Here is a 22512-nt window from a genome sequence, read left to right as displayed (position 1 = left end):
TTAAGAAAGTATGGAGCCTTCCAACCATCTTGGAATTTTCACGATCTGACGTGCCACCTGGACAGAATTTGGCAAGGTGTCCCTCAGGAGGACGTTCAACGAGTCTATCAATCAATCCCAAACCGAATAAATGCTCGCATAAGAGCCAGAGGTGCAGCAATGGATTACTGACTTTCTCAATTTGCGAGACTGGAATAAATCATCCGATTTTTGTGAAATTGCGATCATTTGTACGTCTGTCCACATACATCGCATTTACTGATTTCCATCCGATTCAATAATTGCTTTGCGATGCGTCCTTTTTTTTCTTACTCTATTATGATTATTATCCATATCGATTGATACAATTTTAGTTTTGAAATTGAATGAACGCTTCTCTGCTCTTTCACTAGTTTGCGCCACGTGCAGTTTTTGCTTGGCAGCTACACTGTCACTTGGCTTAACTCTGTGACAGAGCACTCTGTCTTGCCAGTAACCTTGTGAGACGGGTGTCTCTGCGTTATTCACTATGACAAAGCATTTGATTGTGCCGATGACAAAAATTTGAGATGCTTAATACGCAGGGAGTATCAGACCGCCTCGTTTACCTCACGCGGAATTTGTATCCCGACCACGAAGTCACAGTGAGGTCCATGTACGGAGCAACTAAATGGTCGAGAATCAGAAAGGAGTGCTGCATGTCGCGTTATTTACTCAGTCTGTCTGCAGAGCACGTTATGACGAATGCGGGGCTACATGAAGAGGAAACCGGAATTCAAACAGCAGGTGAGAATTGTAAATGACCTCAGAAAAACAGATGATACCACACGGATGGCAGAAAGGGAAGAAGAGCTGAAAGTGGTCTTACTGAAGCTGGAGGAACAAAATGGAGCGGCTGTATTAGTGTTGATGTCGAGAGAAAGGAAAGTACGGCGATGAGTCGTGGCGGGTTTTCCGGCGCCTCCTTTAGAATTCCTGGCGCCACCAGCTGGGTGTGTCGTGAGACCACTCAGAGCTCTGCTCGAGGCTGTCGGTGGTGCAGAGGGTGTCTTGTGGAGCGCAGGTGTTGCGGAACCCGACTACGTTTGCAACGAGCAATGCGAGACCGTAGTGGGTGTTGGCTGTAAACATTCGCTGCAGTGTTTTAAGCGCAAGTGTTTCCGCTACTTGTGTTGACGTCAAAGCGAGGGACGTCAGCTGTCGCTACAGGCAGGCCACAGAGGTGAGAATCCGCGGCAGCTGCCGGGTCTGTGGGTGTGTCAGCACGGCGCACCCGAGTTCCTCTGCCGCGGCGCTCAGAGACCGCACAGCGACTCGCCCAATTATTTACGAGTCGGTGGGCGGCAACCGCGCGGCAGACATCGACGGCGGGACTGCAGTCAGCTGAGCGGCAAATGCCGGCGCAGGTTTTCGTCCGAATCTCGCACTTTAATTCACATTTGACGCAATGAGAATACCATTTCAAAACTAGATGTGGATGTACGCACAGCAATTTGCAACACTTGAAAGGACCACTACTTAAAGGTGTACTTGTGTTATTTTTTCAAGTTTGGACTATATATATGCGGGGGGGGGGGGGGGGAGCTACTCAAGAGTTGTACAGTCCTCGTCTGTCGCTCTGGGCCAAACTGCAACGACTCTCTCCCTTTCACTGCCAGTTTCCCTTTTCTGGCATGCTGAAATCGAGCAAGAGATGCAATCAAATCAAACTGAAACTTTCCTAAACGAGTTAATTGCGATACAAATCGTAAACCGCCGTATAACGTTATATGGATATTACTCAGAAAGAAACGTTTTCCCATGTAGCCTACTTACTTACTTACATTCCGTGTCCGGAACTAGACTTCAAACTTGCAAAACTCAGCAGCCAATATGGCCTTGTCATTTGCCTCCCATAAGTCATTCAGTGCGCAGGGCTGGACTAACTACGGACAGATAAGCAGGTGTTGAGGATGCTGGACAGAACCACACAGACAGACAGTGTTCTCGTTGTCTTTTAGGAAACCCCATTGCTGCAGGTTTGACTTGCACTTTGCAGCTTCTATCCTCATACGGTTTAGGGTTCTCCAGACTGTGTATGGTAGGTCTCCACCAGGCGCCAGTTCTTCTTTTACGTCTTTATGGGGGTTTCTCGGGTCGATTTGCCGCCTTTTCAAACGATTCTCTGCAGCCGACCCTCCCAGGGCTCGGGTACGTCACAGGAAACTCTTCCTCGGTCAAAGCCGTCGGTCAGCAGGCTGGTGGCGCAGGTCCTTTCCTTGCTTCGTTCTTCCGGCTTCGGCAGCGATGTCACGTCGTACGTCGGGCGGTGCGATCCCCATGATTAAGCACACCTTGTGCACTGGGGTTGGCCTCAAGCATCCGGCAACAATCCGCGCCGTTTCATTCACCGCGACGTCAAGTTTCCCCGCGTGTGTTGATGCAGACCATACTGGAGCGGCGTATTCCGCGGCTGACACACTGAGCGCATGGGCTGAAGTTCTCAGGACTCTTGTGTTTGCACCCCCAGGATCCGTTGGTTAGTTTCCTTATGATGATGTTTCTAGTTGAGACTTTATCCCTTGTGGAATTACAATGATGTTTGTAGGTCAGTGTGCGATCCAACGTGACACCAAGATATTTGTGCGTTTTACAATGCTCGAGACGTTCACCTCTCCGTATTGCATTGAATTCACGATTTGTCTCCCTGTTCTTTAAATGGAATGCACAGACCTGCGTCTCGGAAGGGTTCGGCCTTAGGTGGTTTGCCTCATAATACTGGGAGAGAGCTTCCGAGGTACTGGTTAATTTCTCCTCTACATCCATGGAATTTATACCTTGGGCTGCAACTGCAGTGTCGTCGGCATACCTAAATTGGCGCGCGATGTTTGGCACGGGTTGGTCACTTGTGTATATATTATACAGAGCTGGGGCGAGGTCGCTTCCCTGAGATAGGCCATTCCTCTGATTTCTCCACCTGCTCTTCTTGCACTGGAGACAGACGAAAAACCTCCTATTATGCAGGAAAGTACCTACCAGTGATATTAAATGGTAATCTCTTGTCACAATATACACTTTCCTAAGGAGCCTACGATGGTTTACAGTACCGTATGCGGCTGAAAGGTCTATGAATGCCACTCCCGTGATCTCTTTCCTCTCAAAACCATCCTCGATACGTTGGCTCAGGTTCAGGACTTGACCACAGCACGATTTTCCCGGTCAGAAACCTGCCTGCTGTGGAAATGACCTGTTGATCCAAGACGCTTTCTATGCCACTTAGCGTAAGGCATTCCAAGATCTTAAAACAGTGACATTGAAGAGACACAGGTCGCAAGTTTTTTGGATCATCAGAGTCCTTTCCTGGTTTCAGAAGTGCAACCACTCGGGCTTTCCTCCACATCTTTGGAATGTGGAGCCTTTCTACACATGCGTTTATCAAATCTAGCAGCCACTGTAGGGTATTACTGCCAAAGTTTTTAATTTGCTCCACTCCAAGTTCATCGATACCAGGAGCTCTGCTAGTGTTCGAGCTGGAAATGGCTGCAGTAAGTTCTGACCTTGTAAATGGTGCCTCGAGGTGATGGCTTTCCTCTGCCGGATCACGTGCTGATGGTTCCTGGTACTTTCTGCCGTGGGTTTTGCAATTTATAAGGAGTGTAGTGGAGACTTGGTCTGCCGTGACGTTAGTAAATTTATCATTTGGCTTTGTGGCGTCACGGTTAAGGTTCTTCAACAGTTTCCAAGCCCGCTTACTGTTCACTTTAATGTCCAGGTTCTCCTCGAGGTCACACCATTTGGCTTTCTGGTTCCCAGCTATGAGTGACATGAGTTCATCGCCTGCTAGAAGTGTCTCGTCATCAAATAGGTTGTTATAGAAGAGCTTCTGGTATCTGTCCAGTAGTGGCTTTGCGTCCTCACACATTCCCGTAATATACTGTGTTCTGCAGTATTGTTTTCCTAGACACCTTCTGAACGAGTTTGACAAAAGAGTCGTACATCTCAGGTTGTAGGGGGGATTTTTGTTATTTCTACATCAATGAGCTCTCTAAATTTCTTCCAATTGGCCTTTTTAAAGTTGAACCCTCTTTTGAAAGGAACTTCTTCAGGCTTAACGACTGCATTGACCGTGAAAAATATGGGCCGACGCTGTGTATGGGGAATTGGCTCCCCAATCACTTTTCGACACCGGTGAGCGAGTTTCTTGCTAACAAAGATGTTATCGAGATTGTACCCTTTCTTCCATCTGCCACTATTAAAGGAGCTTGGCAGTTTTGGGTCGTGTATGAGCAGTAGATCGTGTACCTCAGCCCAGGTCTCTAGTTCCACTCCGCTGCTGTTAGTTTCTTTATAGCCCCATGTAGTGCTCTGACAGTTGAAATCACCCAATACCAAATTAAAGTCTTGGTAACTGAAATTGCCAGGCTCTGTGAAGACAAAATCTGATTCTGGGGGTTTGTACACAGAGGTAACGTTAGACTGCTGACTTCGAACGGTTAATTCAATGTCTTGCCTGTCAGTCAGTGATGCGGAAGTGGCTCTAATTCCTGGCCTGGCGAAGATGGCACTACCGTACCGTTCATGTGGTCTCTCCGAGATCATCTTCATTCCATCTATTTTGGGTGTGGGTCTTGTACTGCCGCAATGAGTTTCTCGAATCAGGAGGAAGTCACATTGATATTCTTTACACAAGTCAGGTAATAAAACTTCTTTGTCTCTCGATACTCCAATGTTTATCGACATCGTCACAAGTTGCCTTAGCAAAGACCGTTTGGGTAGGGTCTCATTGGTCTTCATTTTCTCAGAAGTCGGTTACGGCTGTTGAAGGATTAGCCGCTGATAGATCGACGTGGCCCGATTGTGGTTCTCGTTTGTGTCTTGCTGTCGCAATCTTCGGGGAGGCTCCTTCATTGCACCCCTCCGATGTAGCTTATTATGATACAGTGGGTCATAAATCACCTTTCGACGCTGTATGCCTGATTTAAGACGCTTAATGCATCTTTACTCCATTTCATTTCTAGAATACGAAGCTACTGGTATAAAAAAATCCTTTCACAAACAGCTAGTATAAAAGAGTCTACTGCATTTATGAAAGTTGCTTACTGAAAAATAAAATGCGTAAGATCCCGAACGCGAAAAATCCGCAACACTAAAATCTGAAATTAGCCACTAGCAGCCAAACAATAACGAAACAAGCAGAAAGCACTGTGATACACCCTTCTGCGCATGCGCGAGTTACCGCTGCCTAATGTGCATGCGCGGATTCACTGCAGTTTGGAAGTGCTTTCTACTCTGACGCGCGGATAATCTGTCTGCTAATTTTCGTAGTTTCAGCCGTTCTACCGCTAGATGGCTGTCGCGCTACACCAGTGCCATTCGCGGCGAATCCTCGTGTAATGCCCGCTTAAGTTACTCGTACGTCCGAAGACTTCTCTCCGTTCAGGATGATACGCTGCGTTCCATTTGCTGGGCGCTCTTCTGTCCAGTCACACAGCTGATCTCGTATTCCGTACGCTCCTTATTTTGTTGATCAGGCAGGCGTGCGAAACTGCATGGAATGCCTTTCGTAAAACAACGAAAAGTTTTGGGTGGAAAGTAGATGCTTTTGTCCCATAGTGGGCAATGATTTTGGAAGAAGGCATAGAGATGCGAATCGCGTCGATTTGTGGAACAACTTTATAATGTCCATTAGTTAAACGAGGCGGATGGCTCAGTTTAGAAAAGGAGATAAGGATTACAATTTTTTATTCCTTTCATATAGTGATCAAGAAAACTAACAAAGGAATGTTCCAATAAGACAAGTCGAAATCTAGCCCTCTAATTTTTTACACAGGAAGAAGTCAACGAAAGAAATGCGCTGTCAAAATATTAGCTGCTAAGAGACATTCCAAAAAGAAAAAAAAAGAAAAAAGGTTGAAAATTGCCAAATGCGTTGCGCGCCAGGCGGCCGTAGAAATGTACACCCCTGCTGGTGCTGTAGCAGCTGCGCATGCGCAACACAGCTGACATCGGTGGTACATTTATAAACAGTAAACACGACACAACCCGACTGTAATTTGTAAAGGACGTCTCAGGTCTTTCCTTGATAGTTTCTCGGACACTATAGTACACTGTTACTATTCTCTGGAATTGGCCAGTCAAGAAACATGTATTACAAATTATCAGTTGTATTTTGCAGTATTGGGAGCTACTGACAATACAGACGATGTCGAGTTAATATTTAGTGAGGTTCCGTAAGGCACGCCTACTAACAGAAGATTTTTTTTTTGTTCCTGTTTCACAATAATGTGGATTCGAATTAAGGTTGTAAATTTAGCAATGATGAAATATGAACAACGTGGCTTCCAGCCGAAATCACCTACTTCTCCTGCGGATGTGCATATTTGTCATTTGTTAGTTGATTTCCTTGACATTCATTCGAATGATGTCGACATTTCCTTTGAGACTGTGGATACGTCAGAAGAAATACGAAATAACGGTGACGATTCAGTGAACTGTGGTTGGGACGACGTCAGCCGTGCTGCCACATCAGACACTGCCATGATTTTACTGCCTCTGCTAGCCACTCATACACGTCCAGGAATGCAACAGTCGACATGAAGTTATTCAGACAGTTGTCTGCGCAGTTCGAGGCAGGTTTGCACAGCGGCAGACGGGCTGACGAGCACGAGCGGGAGAGAAGCCGCCCGGCAGGCCTGTTGCAGGTCTCTCTGGTGGCCGCACTGCAGCTGCTGGCGCTTCCCTGGCCCTCCCCTGTCACCTGGTCGCAAAGTGGACACCTGCAGTTTGACGTGGAGTCCCAACCACGTGTCTTTCGTGGCCACTCCAATGTCTGAGGAAGTTGTGCTCTGAACGGGATTTGATCCCGCTCTCTCTCGTTCACGTAGCGGGCGCTTTGCCACTGCAGCATTTATGTTTTAGACCAAAAAAAGGAAACAAAGAGGAATATGACTATTAGACCTTACAAACCTAGTGGAAACGCCTGCTCTTCAGATGATGCTCGATGTCGGTAATTGGCGTTCTGTTTGTAAATTCCCCCTCAGTGGTAGTGAGAAGCCAGGGAAAGACGGCAGCCGACATACGAGGAAAATTTTGGACCAGTGCTAACGAGAGATGGAGATGCAATTCCATTCCAAAGTGCACAATCTCCGCACATGTCACGCTTCCGTACAAACTGAGACACTTACATTCTCGCTTCCCTGCGCCATTTTGGATGCTCCGTCAAGAACAGTGCGCTTGACAGGCAAAATAATCCTCACTGAATTGCAAAGTTTTGCATCGTGGCTGTAAGAGGACGGAGCTGTATCCTGTGCGCCGAGTATTAGCTCCAGAAAGTAGAAACCAGTAAAGCAGCGTTCACAGGCAGTTCTCCTCCGTACAGACGGTTCCAGCCGCACACGAGAGAACGGCCTCGCTCCAGGACGACAACGCGCCACCAGCGGCCCTCGCGTGGAGGCGGCGTCGGCGCCGCCCCCGACTGGAGGCGGACCACAGCTTCGGCGGCGGCTGCCTCTGCGTAGCACAGACTTACAGACTAGTTTGTCTCTTATGAAGGAGACTGACTATTCTGAATGCCGCCCGTTGCATGCGACACATACCTACATTGAGTAATAGTAATTGTGTTTTGCAACATAACTCATTCCTATGAGTTGTTTGACTGTTCGTCTAGCGAACCGAGTATATAGGACTCCTAGACACAACGTAAGCCAGGCTTCAGGTGCTTGAAAATGGTGTCTGGTAACTCCAGATAATTCCGCTGCGTGTCTGATTCTGCGAGTTGCGCGCTAGGGGGGCAGGGCTGTACAAACCGCTGTCGTAAGCTGCTCTCGGCGTGGCAAAAATGTGTGTACCCTAACTTCAACATTTTTTACAAAATACTTGCAGTGCTTCTTAGCAGCTAAAATTTTGGCAATCCTCTTTCGTTGTCTTCCTGTGTAAAAAAAAACTTTCACAGTAGATTTCGACATGTCTTACTGGACTGTTCCGTTGAAAGTGACAGTTTTAATATACGCCCTGAATACGGAGCAGACTGCAGCAGAATTTCGAGACGGAAGACGTTACAGCAGTGGTGACCTGCAGCCAGCACAGGTCACGTGACGGCTAGTCGAGGCAGGAATGGAGCGGGAAAAAAAGGAAACGTTTGGCGCTTCTAACCCGGAGCGTAAGAAACGGTCTGGCAGATGTCCGTCAATTGTGTGTCTTCAACTATATTATAACAGAAGGTAGACACAATAGAATCAAAAAGTCTTGCTTTCGTCATAAAAGGGTGAATCTTTCAGGGTACTAAATGTATTATATAGGAGAGAAGAACAGGAGGACAAGTTCGCTAGGCTATACGTCACGCTGCGGAATCAGTCGAGATAAATTCTTCACGGTTGTCCGTGTTGTGACGTCACCAAAGTCTGTCGTGCAGAGAGCACTTCCGCTATCCGTACTTACTGGTACAACGTCGCAAAAAAACCTGCAGAAACACTCAGTAAGGCTTTCAAAAGAGTTTTCTCTACGTGGTGCACGGCAGCAAAATATTTTCGAAATGCGATCGGAAAGATGGTGACTGAAATTTCGGATAACATCTCGTCGCACGGAAAAGCGCCATTGTTTTAATCTCTGCCACCCCATCTGTGGTATCGTATCCGTGACACTCCCCCCACTACTTCGCGATAGTGAAGAAGAACTCTGAAAATGACCAAATGTTGCTCGATATAGTCTGGAGTTGGTTATTACAACGTTTACAATCTCTCTCCCGCACGGTTACACAAGAATATGTCAGTAGGATCACAAAAGATGAGAGGGAAGCTACACAGCGAACTAAAACGGCGTGTCAAGATTCCAGAAGCACTACGGCTGGTCCCGTGTAGCGAAATGACGACGAGAAGAACGCATCAGAACCGCATAACGGACAAGGCGGGGTCCTCAAACAAAACTTATTTTCTGATCTGAGGGGAAAATGAAATTTCCGCAACAGGTATTGCGAGACACGTAAATGAACAAGGAGGTTGGAATGCACTCTAGCACGCAACCAAACCGACAGCGGAAACTGGTGTAATGAAACGAAGTGTTACAAGCTCACCGCCTCACACCCAGCTGTTTTGTGCATAAAAAGCTACACTGATGAGTTATCTGACTGTCAAGTAGCAAATTTAAGGCATTTGGAGAGGACGGCAGGAAGGCGAATGAGGTGTGAAAAAGTTGCATTGGCGAGGCATTTGATTCTTTAAAACGGGTTCCTTCAAACCAAGCACTCAGTATAGGACATTTCGTGAATAGAAAGTAGTAGGAAGACAAGGGACGCGTTAAACGGTTTATCTTTTCAGAGCCTAAGCTGTTTTGCGCATAAAAGGATGCGTCGGTGTGATATTTAGCCGGCCGTTGTGGCCGAGCGGTTCTAGGCGCTCTAGTTCGGAGTCGCGCGACTGCTGTGGTCGCAGGTTCGATTCCTGCATCGGCCATGGATGTATGTGATGTCCTTAGGTTTGTTAGGGTTAAGTACTCTACGGAACCGATGACCTCAGATGTTAAGTCCGATAGTCCTGACAGCCATTTTTTTTTAACTTAATGCAAACAGGTGTGACGTCACACTCGTCGGCAGCAGTGTATTGTTATGAGGTGCTCCACAGTCTTCGTCCTAAAGCCTTTGACACATTTTGCCGTTTATCAGTTCTTACCAGTCAAAATCACGAAAGTTTGACTGCAGACTAAAACAATGAAAAATTCGCGGCATTTTAAATATTCCAGGTTTTTCCTAGTTTTCTTCCGAATGAAAAAATTCCGGGGTTTCTCCCAGATTTCCCAGGTGTCACGGATCGCATACACCGCGAAGACGCAATCGATACCTTCACTGCGCGGTAACAATGGTGATCTTTTTGATGACAGCGCCACGATGGCAGAGTTACCAAACCGTTTTCCGAATTTCTTTCACAGGAGGAGACGAAGTAAACATTCCAGAACTCGAATCGAGGACAACTGCCAATATGAGTAATTCAGAAGCAGCAATTCTTGGTGCAGCAAAACAGCTTAAACCACAAGGAAGGCAAAGTCTGCGGTCCAGATTGTATACCAGTCTGTTACTCCCACAGTATGCTGATACAACAGCTCCACACTTACCAACCATATACAACCGCTCGCTGGCAGAAAGCTCTCCGTACCCAGCAGAATGCAAAGTTGCGCAAGTCACACCAATAGCCAAGGAACGGGATAAGAGTAATCCACTGAATAACAGACCCATATCACTAACCTCGGTTTGCAGTAGTGTTTTGGAACATATACTGCGCTCGAACACTATGAACCACCTCGATTTATTCACAAATAGCCAGCACGGAATCTGAAAAATAACTCTCTTGTGAAACAAAACTAGCTCTTTATTCCCACGAACTAATGTGTGTTATTGACAAGGGACGTCAATTTGATTACGTAGTTTTTAGGTTTCCATATCGATTCTGACACCGTCCCTTCCGGTTAAATTGCGCACCTGTGGAGTTGTGTGACTGGATTCGTGATTTCTCGTTAGAAAAGTCACAGTTGGTAGTAACCGACGGAAGGTCATCGAAGTAAAGTAAACAGAAGTAACGCCTGGTGTTGCCCAAAGTAAGTGTTAAGAGGCCCTCTGCCGTTGCTGGTCTCCGTACACCACTTACGAGACAATCTGAGCAGTGCTCTTAGATAGTGTCTAGCTGGTGCAGCCACTTACCGTCATGTAATGTCATCAGATGACCGAAACCAATTGCAAAATGATTTAGACAAGATATCAGAATGGTGCAAGAAGTGGCAATCGACTATAAATCATGGAAAGTGTGAAGTCGTCCACATGAGCACGACAAAGAAACCACTGAGACGATAAATCACAAAAATCTGAGGGATATAAATTCAGCTAAATACTTAGGGATTAAAGTTGTTAATAACTTAAATTGCAACGATAACATGGATAATGTTGTGCAGAAAGCAAGCTAGAGACTACGATTTACTGACAGAAGAAGTAGAAAACGTGACAGGTATACTAAAGAGACCGCCTACACTACACTTGTACGCCCCCTTCTCGAGTACTGCTGCGCAGTGTGGGACTCGCCTCAGACAGGATTCACGGAAGCGATCGAAAAAGTTCAAAGAAGGGCAGGTCGTCTTGTATTACCGCGAAATGGGTGAGACAGCGCTACGGATATGATACAGCAATTAACATGACAGTCGTCAAAACGAAGCCGTTTCTTGCTACGGCAGGACCTTCCCATGCAATTTCAATCGCCAAGTTTCTCCTCAGAGTACGATAATATTTTTTTGGTGCCCACCTACACAGGTAGAAATGATCTTCATAATGAAACTAGACAAGTCAGAGCTTGCACGGGGAGATGTAAGTGTTTGTTTCTCCTGCGACTGTTCGAGAGTGGAACGGTAGGGCAGTAGCTTAAAGGTGGTTCGATCATCCCTCCGCCAGGCACCTAAGTGTGAGCTGCAGAGTAATCATGTAGATGTAGATTTCGAATGAGCGGATCAGGATCTGCACGGCCCCTCATACACTGGAAATGAGCCACACTCTCAGAAAGAATGCTACCACGCGCTTGTCGCTACTTCCGAGGCATCGTGCAACACGCCCTTCAGCTGCCACCTTTCTGTTTAGGAGCGCGCAGTCTGTTTTCCGACTAATCGTCCAGTCACCTATGTTTATTGTTTACGTTATTCGCAGTCTGCTCCGAAGTATTTAACGGGTTCGTCTGCCAGCATCTGAGCACAGTTATCGAAATGAAAGATATCGCGTCCTCCAGCCACGCCACAGCACCCTCTAATGTAACAATTACGAATCACAGACCGGGGACATCGAGTACATCAATTACCACGTTACGTGTTTTACGGCAATGCCTTCCAAGCTTTGGAGTGTTCTGCAAGTAGCGGAAACCGGTAAATACACCTGTTGGACATGAATAATAGTGGTAAATGAAATGAATGGTACTTATTCTCGGTAATTCCTGTCGTTCCCATCGCTAGTGCAACCAACACGACAATATCAGTCAGCTTTTAGAGAATTTACCCGAGATTTTAGGGGCAGAGCGTGCCCAAGTCAGGTTCCTGACACAGAGAATAATGTTTACCCGATGTCTTACTTACGTTGTGGGAAAGTGTATTTGCTGCTTCTTAACGGTCACGCATTTTCTTTGGCCTCCAGGATTCTCACCTGTTTTTTGGTTGATTCTTTTACTGGTAATTCAGGGTGTAAAAATATGCTTTTCCCCGGGTGAAAATACACTTTTTCCGTGCTAAGAGACAGTAGGTTTCCAGTAAATTTTCCCTCGGAACTGTAAAAATTATCAATCCTTTGAATGGTTTACGGTTTATACACTGGCGTGGAACTTCCTGGAAAAACTGGAACGGGGAGAGAAGTTTTTGAACGGCCTTTCATTTGCAGCAACATATAGGCCTACGCTGCATATTTTCGTATTACGAAACTATAAATTTGATTTGCACCAAACACGGCACCCTAGTTTCCGGAGCTTTGAAATCGAGATTGCGATGTCATGGCACGTGACTTGGCCAGCCGATGACAGCAGACATTCAGAGCATAGGACACGTTATGTGGTAAGCCAATAGCAATCACTTACGTAGGGCGAACACACAAATAGGAAAAGTTAGGGGTTAACATTAAAATATGTAGTGTAGCAACAAGAACCCAAGCTTTCACATACATTATCGACGTTTATTGCGTGTGTTATACTTTAAGGTACGTCGCACAAATGTGCCAGTAAATTTAAAATACTCACGTAAATGTCTGGTCTTCAGGGCTCGAAATTCTTCTACGTGGTTGGTCCTGAAAGTGTTCAGTTTTAAACGAGAGTCAAACGCTCTGTGATTTAAGGAATTCAGCCCACTTTCTCACACGTAACATAATTCATCCTGCGTAGAAGCATATTTGCTTTGAAAGTAACACTTTTCAAACCACCATTGGCAAAGCTATCCCAGACTGTCACAAACATCTTCGGATCAGCAGTTGCCAGAGAGCGCCAGAAAACAGGCATTACTACGCGTGCGCAGCTGCAGTGACGTAGGAAGGCCGCATGTTTGTGTGTGTAAAGCACAACGAGGTGTTACATTACGCCATAAAAGAAACAGGACGTCAGAGGATAGTCCCGAGTGCATCAGAATTTCGTAAACTATACTAACGTGAATACTTCAGTCTGAAGTGCACATTGTCCAGATTCGCAATTAAGTAGATCCCACCTGACATTAAGCTTTTCGGTGTGGTTTTTGGGACGTAAGTTTTCTTTGAGCAGCAGTACTGTAGCATCTCATGTTTTTATCTCTTCATTATGACACAATGCCATACATGGCAGAACATGAAAACGTGCACTTTACATTCAACGAACAGCTGTGGAATGAAACACTTCGTTTCAAATAAATTGACTTCCCCAGCGAGAATAGTAACGCCAAATTTCTTTAGCAAACTGACAACAATAACTTCATCGTCCTGCAAAGCGATTAATGCTTAACTGCCAAAAACTTTGAAATAAAATCCAGAAAACTGAAACTAATAATATATTTTTGCCTTCACTAAATATGTGAATGCATTTTAATTCGCTTGATAGCTCCCTGCCACAGAAATACGTATTGTGTTCATTTGACGTCTGTAAATGAAGAGGAAGCAGCAATATCACACGGGTCACGTGGACAGAATCCCCCCCTTTTCTCTACAACTCAGATAACTCTGCGCACGCGCGAATGCGGCAGCCAGGGCGCGCGATACAGCTAACGGCCGGAGCAGTCCGAGCAGCGGGGGGGGGGGGGGGGGGGGGGGAGGTACTGCTCGCAGGCGAGTCAACTGCGCATGCGCATCAGCCCGCTGGAGACTGCTCAGATGAAGCTGACGTAAGCAGCTGTGACGTCACGACCACAGGAACGAGTTTACTGTTACGAAGTATCACGTCGTCTTCGCCCTAAGGCCTTTGACATATTTTTTGCTGTGTTTTGTTGTTGTAAATGGCGCATTTCCTTTGCAACTGCAGATTTATTTTTTTTCCTCCCGTTTATGTTTCATTGCTGCGGTATTACTCTCCAGTAGTGGATTACAGTAGCATTCTTTGCCAGAGAATCAGTTCACACCAGACAAAATTACAAAAATTTATCTGAAAACTAAAACGATGAAAAAATTCCCAGGTTCTTCCCAGATTTCCGGTTGTCCTGGGTCGTATACACCCTGTAATTTTTCAACACCCGATCTTTGTACAAATATTTACTCCTTACTTTTCTTCCGAGCGCTTTTTCACGCGCAAGACCCCCATTTGGTACCAAATCTCCGTACATGTTTCTGAATGTAGCCACGACTCCGAAGAAAGCAATTAACACTTCCCACCCGAGACTGCTACAGTTGACTATTTCCTGTACGGTGTTAATGTGCCGACGCACCGCAATCCCTCCTGATTGTTCTCCGTACGTCTCTCGCTGATATGGCCACTTGGGCAGTTCTTGCAGCAGAACGGACAGCTATTTAGATGCAAGCAGGCGATCTGCGTGTCTAATTTGGTGGTGAGAGTAGTTAACCCATTTGAAGTAAATTCCAAGACGCCATCACAGTACATTTATTAACAAATGCAGTAAAACAGTTAGCATTTACATAGGTGAAACAGTTCACCACATGAAGTTACTAAAGATCGAGACACGTCTGTGTGTGCGTGTGTGTGTGTCTGAGGAGTTTAAAGTCTGACATGTGCCGAGATGAAATCTTGTTCAGAGCCCAAAGGCGACATTGCAGTTGTCAAAGTAACTTTTACAGTAAAAGGCGAATATATACATATATTGTTGAAAACAGGTTCCCTTTTATGCTGAAACACTAATTTTTCTTGTTACCCAAACATGTTTCGGCACCTCTGTGCCATCCACAGTGAGATCTGGTTACTGTAAGCTGTAGAAAGTGAACATATTTTATGTTTTAATTGATCTAACACAGTGAGGCTTAAAGAAAGTTTTTGATCGTTTTTCTCCTTACCGAAATTTTTACATTACGCAGTTTTGCAAGACAATCTGTATGGAGTCCTGCAATGATTGCTTGTCATCTGCAAACCAAACGCTGTAAATATGAAATTTATCAGCAAGCTAACACATCTGCTGATTATTAAACCTCATGATTTTGGCGTATAAAAATATTTTGCTTACATATTTGCTTTAGTCAGGTTTTGTTGCGACATTCTTCTTTCGCGTTCTGAGGGCACTACACACACACACACACACACACACACACACACACACACAGACATTGTTGTGTTTGCTAACGCCGTTGGCGCTCATTTGTTGTCGAGAGTATTTGGCGACGAATTTGAATTTTGTTTACACTATCTCTATCTCTCTCTCTCTCTCTCTCTCTCTCTCTCTATCCACGCGCGCTCGCGTGCGTGCGTGTGCATGTGTTCCTTTTATCTCTACTAATTTGCTGGTTTAATTTCTCAATCATATGGGACTTGCCACTATTTTCCTCTGGTATATGTTTTATTGTGTGTAGCTGCTTTGTGTGATGGTGTTTGCTTACGGATGTTCCGTTCAATCTGTGCAATCCGAATCTGAAGCCCGTGCGCCACCGGGTGATTCGGCAGTTTGTGAACGGCGATGTTTCGTGGCTGTCGGTTTCCCGAATATTGTGAAGCCATGGGTGCTGTTTCTCTTTTGAACGGCGAGATTCAGAAAATTTAGTGGGTTTTCTGTTTCCGATCACAACCTGGTGTGAAAGTGTGGGTGTAAGTAGTTTGTTTCACCGTGTAGCGGTTCCACACGTGACCGCCTGCTGCGCCACAGGTGGGCCCTGGTGGCCGATGCTGGCTGAGGGGAAGCTGCAGGTCCGCCTCGCAGCCGAGTGCTGGAGGCTGGCGGGCGCGAGTCTCTCTGGCGGCCCCACGGCTGGCTCGCGAGCCTCACCCCAGCCACTCACCTTCACGCCGCGCGGCGAATCCGCTGCCGGCGCATGCGCGGGCGAACGCCTTCTCGCTCACCGCCGCCGCTGCTGTATTCTGCACTGTTCCCTTAGCTGCAGCGTCACATTGAAACGTAAAACCTGGAAAAATAAGTTGTTGCTGTCGACAGGGAAAGGAAGCTCCCACACGCTCAATCCGGCCAGTTCACTTTCGATGTGAACATTTTATGAGTCTTTCCCATCGCTTGACACTTTATAAGAACCTCTTCTGTGCAAACTGGACATGTATCTCTTCCCTCTGTGTAGCCACAAGCGATTCGCTTCAGTGTAGCACTGTTGTCAGAGAAACCGTCTTTTAAAAGTTACTTGTAGTGCGTTTCGTTTTTGACATCCCCGCTGCTCGTTCCGTCATTTTTATTAAACGTTGTAGACTCAGGAGACGAAAGTTAGGAAATAACGACACGCTCATATACAGATGGCGGCAGTATGGGAAACTGTGTAATTTACAGCGGCAGTCACATCTACATTTGAATTAACGTAACGGCAAGTCGCTCATTAGAATCTTACCAATAGTTGGAAGCACTTGCTCGATTCGTGGGCCAAAGTACAGAATTTTATTTATTTTACTTTTCGTGATAGCGTGACCTCTACGAATCTGCCTGATGTGTGAGTTGTTCCGTCTGCAGTGTTGCCAAGTATGTGGTGTAACTCTTGCTGCCAATGTGAGGCTGCAATTAAATCGCAACATAAGACACATTCTGACTGAACGACTTGTGTGCCAGTTATCTGAGTATGGTGCAGTTTATGCTGGTGTAACATAGCACCACACATGCTAGCAGCATATAGTTTCCAGTAATGGGGTCATGTAGTGGACTGGTTCGTACAAGGAACGTTAATGCAGCTGCATGATGTGGTAGACAACCAACAATGTTGCGCCATTCGTGTGTTCAAAGAGATTGAGTGGTGACGTTTTGAAATGCAGCCGGTCGTCATAGATGTCGGCTGTGTTCTTGTGTTTCTTGCATATGTTGCACCCCGTGAGGAAGAGAATCTTGAGAGAGACAAGTTGTGCTTAGTAATAGTGGAGTGTTTTTCAGTTGTTACTCAGCTTTTGCAAAAACTGATCGTGAAGTATTTTACAGACTGAAGGGCTCCTCACACTAGTTTACAGGTATCTCTCGTCGTTGCAGTTGTCACGGTGTTACCGGAATTGTCATACACAGCACAAAATGATATGTACAAATAAATGAACAAAGGATTCATTTTTGTATACTTTATTTCAAAGACCAACACATATGATGTAACTGATTGTGCTTCCTGAGTGCCGTATGTCAGCGTTGTGTCAGCATATCCACCAGCTGCTGCTTTCTGTAGTTTCTGGCGACGTCCAGGGGGGTCCTGCCATCCACATCCCGGGCCCCCCTGTCCGCCCCCGCCAGGAGCAGCTCAGCCGCCGCCTCTGCCTGGCCCCCCACTGCCGCCCAGTGCAGCGGCGTCCGCCCCCACCGATCCCTGGCGTTGGGGTCAGCAGAGGCGCCGACCAGCAGCCGCACCACTCCAGCGTGGCCACTCTCTGCAGCCCAGTGCAGGGGCGTGCTCTGCTCCCAGCTGGTCCTGGCGTCGACCTCCGCGCCGGCGCCGACGAGGCAGCTGGCCGCCGCCACATGACCCCCGGCTGCTGCCACGTGCAGGGCGGTCCGGCCGCTAAACAACCCCTCCACCCTCGCCTCCACGTCCGCCCCCGCCGCCAGCAACTCTTGCAGCTGCTCCGCCGCGCCCTGCCTGGCCGCCTGTATCAGCCTCCTCCCTCTCTCCTGTTGAGAGAGGCTCCTGCACAAAACATCGACACTCTCTCACTCTACTACTACTACACACACACACACACACACACACACACACACACACACACACACACACACACACACACACACCGAATGAAAGAAACCGTCACAACGCCAAACTGCGAGCAGCCCTCAATACACTTCTGCCCAGCCACGAGTTACAAATCTAGAAATCTTCCCTCTAGGATACAGATCAACCAGCGTATCGCAGAACATACATACCATTATCCCATAATTGAAATCTGAAGCCATTTCCCGTTAAAAATTGGTGCACTGCATCTCATTACCGGCTGTTTTAACTTTTTCTCCTAATTCACTCCGAGGAGTCACCTCCTGTGACCTCAGCATCCTGTTGGTAATCGATCTTTGAGCTTCAGAGAAACACACCTCTAATGCTAGGTTGCCTTTGCAGCATTACCTTCCGACACTCGGGAAGAAAACACAGGCAACTTGTGACATCTCTAAGTACAGAAATACAACTTCCTCGTCTGTTAACAAAATGTAGGTCACAACACGGACAATATTATTGAAAGGGAGAGCAGTGAATATGGTATCCATTACTGAGTTTATGTATTAATCTACATCAATGTTGTGTTCATCAAAATATTTTCCGTTACATGTGAGTACATATGAGTGCATTTATTCCAGTGTTTGTTCCGCTTCCTCAAACAATTCTGGAACTTTCGTTGTGATACCCTGTAGTTCTCTGAGCGGTGCATTTCAAATGTCATCTGTGTATGAAAAAGACAGCCCTTTACGGTTCGTTGTAATTTTTAGGAACAAAATTTCACATCAGGTGATCGTGCAGCCAAGGGCGTCACCACAGCATGGTTTGTAGCGAAACATGCAAGAACACGCAACGAAGTTCTAAGCAGATGCCTTATCGCAGTGCAGAAATAATCAACTGTTCCGCCACACATCTGCAGGTTTTTTTCCGGATTGCGTCATGCCGCTGGCATTGAGTTTGTAGGTTTTACTGCTTGCTGACCGTTTCACCTTGTGACAGGAATTTGTGGTGCACCAAACTGTTGAAATCGAAGAAATATTTACATCAGTCGTAAACACTTCCCGTAATGATAGTAGATTCGACAAAAGCAAAATCTAATGTCTCTAAAAGGTTGATGAATTTGAGTCCGTTCCTATAGCCAAATGTAATACAAACGCAATAATCCGCTTTTACATTAAACAAATAATCGCCAATTCTACTAACACACCGATAACCTTTCCAAGATGTGACCACAGACTAAATATCCCATTTACCTGGTGGAGACATACTTTTCAGACATGTTTAGGGACACGACGACAAAAAAGTCTTGCGAATGTCAGTTATAAAAAACGCACAATAGCGAGTTCCCTGTTACTTTTGAGCACTACTCGTGTCGCAAGAGTTGTCGCGTTTCAGAGCACCCCATCGAAGGAAAGGCTTAAATTTTTCCAGTACAGCTGCACTATGTTTTGTTTAAAAACCGTATCGGGCGGAATGTATGCGCCAATTGTGGATGAAGTTGTACACGAACACGCATTCACACGAACAGGCATCCGCTTTTATACTTCTAAGAGATACGGCAACGCTGACATATGATTCCTGTTCCCGTGTTGGTGCAATTTACTCCGCAATGCCGTGTTTTTTCTGGTCAGGGCAGTCGCTGAGCTGGCAGTGAGCGCCGCCAGGCTGTGTGGCCAGACTGGGTCGCCGGGACAGCACTGTGCAGCGGAGAGGGCGCACGACTTGACGGACACACTGTACCGCGTCCAGGGCAGAGGGCGGCCAGGGCAGGCTGCGCCGTCTGCAGGCGGCCCTCCCAGGCGCCGCCCCCTACCGCCTGTCAGCGACTGTCGAACACATTTCAGTATGTGCTCAAAGTATTTAAATAAAGTCTATTCCGTCTACGTACAATTGCGACTAGTTTGTAATTTCGACCTGAGACCAGGTGTTTCACCGTCAGGAAGCAACCGCGTGCCTTCAGGCAGAGACCAGGTCGAATGTTAGGCTGAGCCGACAGCCGTGTCTGCACACGCAGGCGGCTGCGGCGTGGCGCACGCGAGCTGCAGGGAGGGCCGAGCGTCAGCCGGGCTGCCCCCTGTACTCGGCTGGCTCGCCTGCAAGGGCTGCCGCCGCCTTCTCCGATGGTCGCACGGCCGCAGTTGACAGACTTCGGCTGCGGAACGGCAGTCGGCGCTACACCAGGGTATTTTTAATAATGTGGAGCATCCAATAGATTGATATTAATTAAAATGTCGATACCGACTCTCGATTTCTTGAAAAAAGTGTGTCGGCGGACGAAATATCGCGACACTCCTGCCTATAGAAATATCGGCTGCACATTGTAAATATCAAGTATCGATTTGGCTCAAATGGTTCAAATGGCTCTGAGCACTATGGGACTCAACTGCTGTTGTCGTAAGTCCCCTAGGACTTAGAACTACTTAAACCTAACTAACCTAAGGACATCACACACATCCATGCCCGAGGCAGGATTCGAACCTGCGACCGTAACAGTCGCACAGTTCCGGACTGCGCGCCTAGAACCGCGAGATCACCGCGGCCGGCAAGTATCGATTATTACATGTTCTGTACATCAACAAGCTATACAGCGTGTATACGTGGACAAGGAAAAAAAATTCCCATTTCTCCTCGGCTTCTCGGTTAAAAATACACTTTCTCCCGGATCAAAATACACTTTTTCCATGTTAAGTGACACTATAATCTTCCGTGCCACTGTAAAACTTATCAATTCTTTGATTTCTATACCAACGTAGAATTCCCCGGCACTTTAGAAAACGAAATTCAGCGGGGGAAAAAAAAAAACGTTTTGCAAGACCTTTGATGCCATGCATATGTTCCTATTATGAAGGTATAAATTCGGATTCCACCAAACACCGCATGCATTGAAATCGAGGTTGCGAAGAGCTTTTGTAAGCCAGTCATAGCTCATGCCACGTGATCTCGGCAGGTGATGACAGCACACGACACACGATGTAGTCAGCCAACAGCAACATCACTCTTAAGTAAGGCCAACACATAAATAAGAAAAGCTCATGCTTTTTAAATTAATATACACATCGTCCACATACAATATTGGTCTCAAAGATTAGTAAGCTGCAGGAGAAGCTAAGCCTGCACATGTAATGTTGATGATCTGTGCGCTTGTTACACTTTAAGACATCACACTAAAGTGATAGTAAAACTTTTATAAACGACCTAAATGTCTCATCTTCTGGGCTCGAAATTCCTCTAAATGGCCCGTCACCGATGAGTTGATTTTTAAACGAGAGTCAAACGCTCTATGATTTAATAAATTCATCGTTCAGTCTCGCTCACAGTTCATCTTGCGTAAAAGGAAATTTACGCTGTACGTTTTTCAAACCACCATTCGCAGTATTTTCCAGCGACCTGTTACAAAGATGAGGTTCGTTTCAGCAGTTGACAGAGAGCGCCAGGTGGAAGGAGTCACCGCGCATCGCAGCTACGATGACGCAGGAGGCCCTCATGTTCGTACGTGTAACACACTCAAAGATCTTACATTATGTCACGAAAGAAACAAGACATTAGACGATTACTTCAAGAGCATCCAGATTTCGTGCACCACACTAAAATGCACAATTCGCCTTAAAGCGCGCATTCCTAAGTCCGATTCCGATGTAAATTTCCTTGCAGCACCAGTACTGCATTACATCATGTTTCGTTCTTTATTACGTTATAATGCCATAAGTACACTCGATGCGCAGCGAACAGTTGAAACTAGGCAATAGCGTTAAATTAAACACTTGGTTTTAAATAAATTGACTGCCTGAGGGGAAAAGATTATTAAAAGCCAAATCTCTTTAGCGAACCTTGAAAAATAACTATATTCTTCTGCAAGGCGATTAATACTTGACTCTCACAACGGTGGAAATAAAATATGAAACTAGTAACGTATTTTAGCCTTCCGTAATCATGCGAACATATTTTAAATCATTTGACAGCTCCCGATCACAAAAATCCGTTTTGCTTTAATTTAACGTGAGAGCAATAAACGAAGAGGAAACAGTGAAACCGCTGGACGTATCCACAGGCCACGTGGAGGCGACCCACCCGCCCACCACAGCTCGGGCTGCCCCGTGCACCAGCCCCGGATCCACCGCATTTCCCAAGGGCGGCGACGTCAGATGGCGGCTCCCAGCCACACTTCTGTAACCACAACAGGGAGCAGGGACTGCTCACACGCCACTCAACTGCGCATGCGCGAGAGGCAGCCCGCAACTCCTCAAAGGAATCCAATTCAAACAGTCGTCACGTGACGCTCATCGGAAGCAATTTGTTGTTATCGAGCACTGCATTGTCTTCCTAAAGCCTTTGACATACTTTGCTCTTGGCAGACGCTTATATGAGCACTGTGTTTTGTTGTTGTTGTATGAGGCGCATTTCCTTCGCAACTAAAGTTTTGTTTTCGTTGCTTTTCTGTCGTTCATATTTTGTTGCTGCAGTATTATTCTGCAGTAGCGGGATGCGAGAGAATTGTTTCTCACCAATCAAAATCACAAATATTTAACTAAAAACTAAAACTATGAAAACTTCCCGCAAATCTAAACAACTCCCGGTTTCCTCACAGATCAAAAAATTCCCGGGTTTTTCGCGGAACTCCCGGGTCGTATACACCCTGAGCTAGCAGCCTGCCTATCCCCTTTAGAGCAAAAATTTAAAGTAGAACGTTGGACGTTCAGCCATACCGATAAACACTTTGCTCTACGGAAAATGTGCCACTTGTTCACCAGTATGCCACATGTCCATTCAACAGTATGACGAGTAGTTGTATGCCATACAGTTGAAAATTTTCTTCAATGAGGTTAGCATTTTAG

The 22512-nt window shown here is 46.3% G+C and overlaps 2 protein-coding genes across 2 annotated transcripts in view; both read right to left on the bottom strand.

Annotated features, from left to right (window-relative positions):
* The window catches only part of LOC126108422 (nuclear factor NF-kappa-B p100 subunit-like), a 400072-nt gene that overhangs the window by 293015 nt on the left and 84545 nt on the right, over window positions 1-22512 (bottom strand). The window lies entirely within an intron of this gene.
* Window positions 17164-17925, bottom strand: LOC126108332 (GA-binding protein subunit beta-2-like). Its single transcript, XM_049913549.1, has 2 exons — window positions 17896-17925; window positions 17164-17646 (listed from the first exon to the last, which is right to left on the bottom strand). Exons 1-2 carry the CDS (start codon window positions 17923-17925, stop codon window positions 17164-17166), a joined length of 513 nt encoding a protein of 170 aa, XP_049769506.1.

This window comes from Schistocerca cancellata, chromosome 11, assembly GCF_023864275.1.
Source record: "Schistocerca cancellata isolate TAMUIC-IGC-003103 chromosome 11, iqSchCanc2.1, whole genome shotgun sequence".
In the NCBI taxonomy this organism is placed as follows: domain Eukaryota; kingdom Metazoa; phylum Arthropoda; class Insecta; order Orthoptera; family Acrididae; genus Schistocerca; species Schistocerca cancellata.
Note: the sequence above shows the minus strand (reverse complement) of the source record. Positions and strands in the feature narration are given on the sequence as shown.

What these genes read in the sequence shown, in the direction of transcription:
- LOC126108332 (XM_049913549.1), bottom strand. Translation starts at nt 17,925, where the DNA reads ATGGCTTCAGATTTCAATTATGGGATAATG. An exon ending in ATTTCAATTATGGGATAATG is followed by an intron (nt 17,647 to 17,895) that starts GTATGTATGTTC and finishes CTCTCTCAACAG; the next exon opens with GAGAGAGGGAGGAGGCTGAT.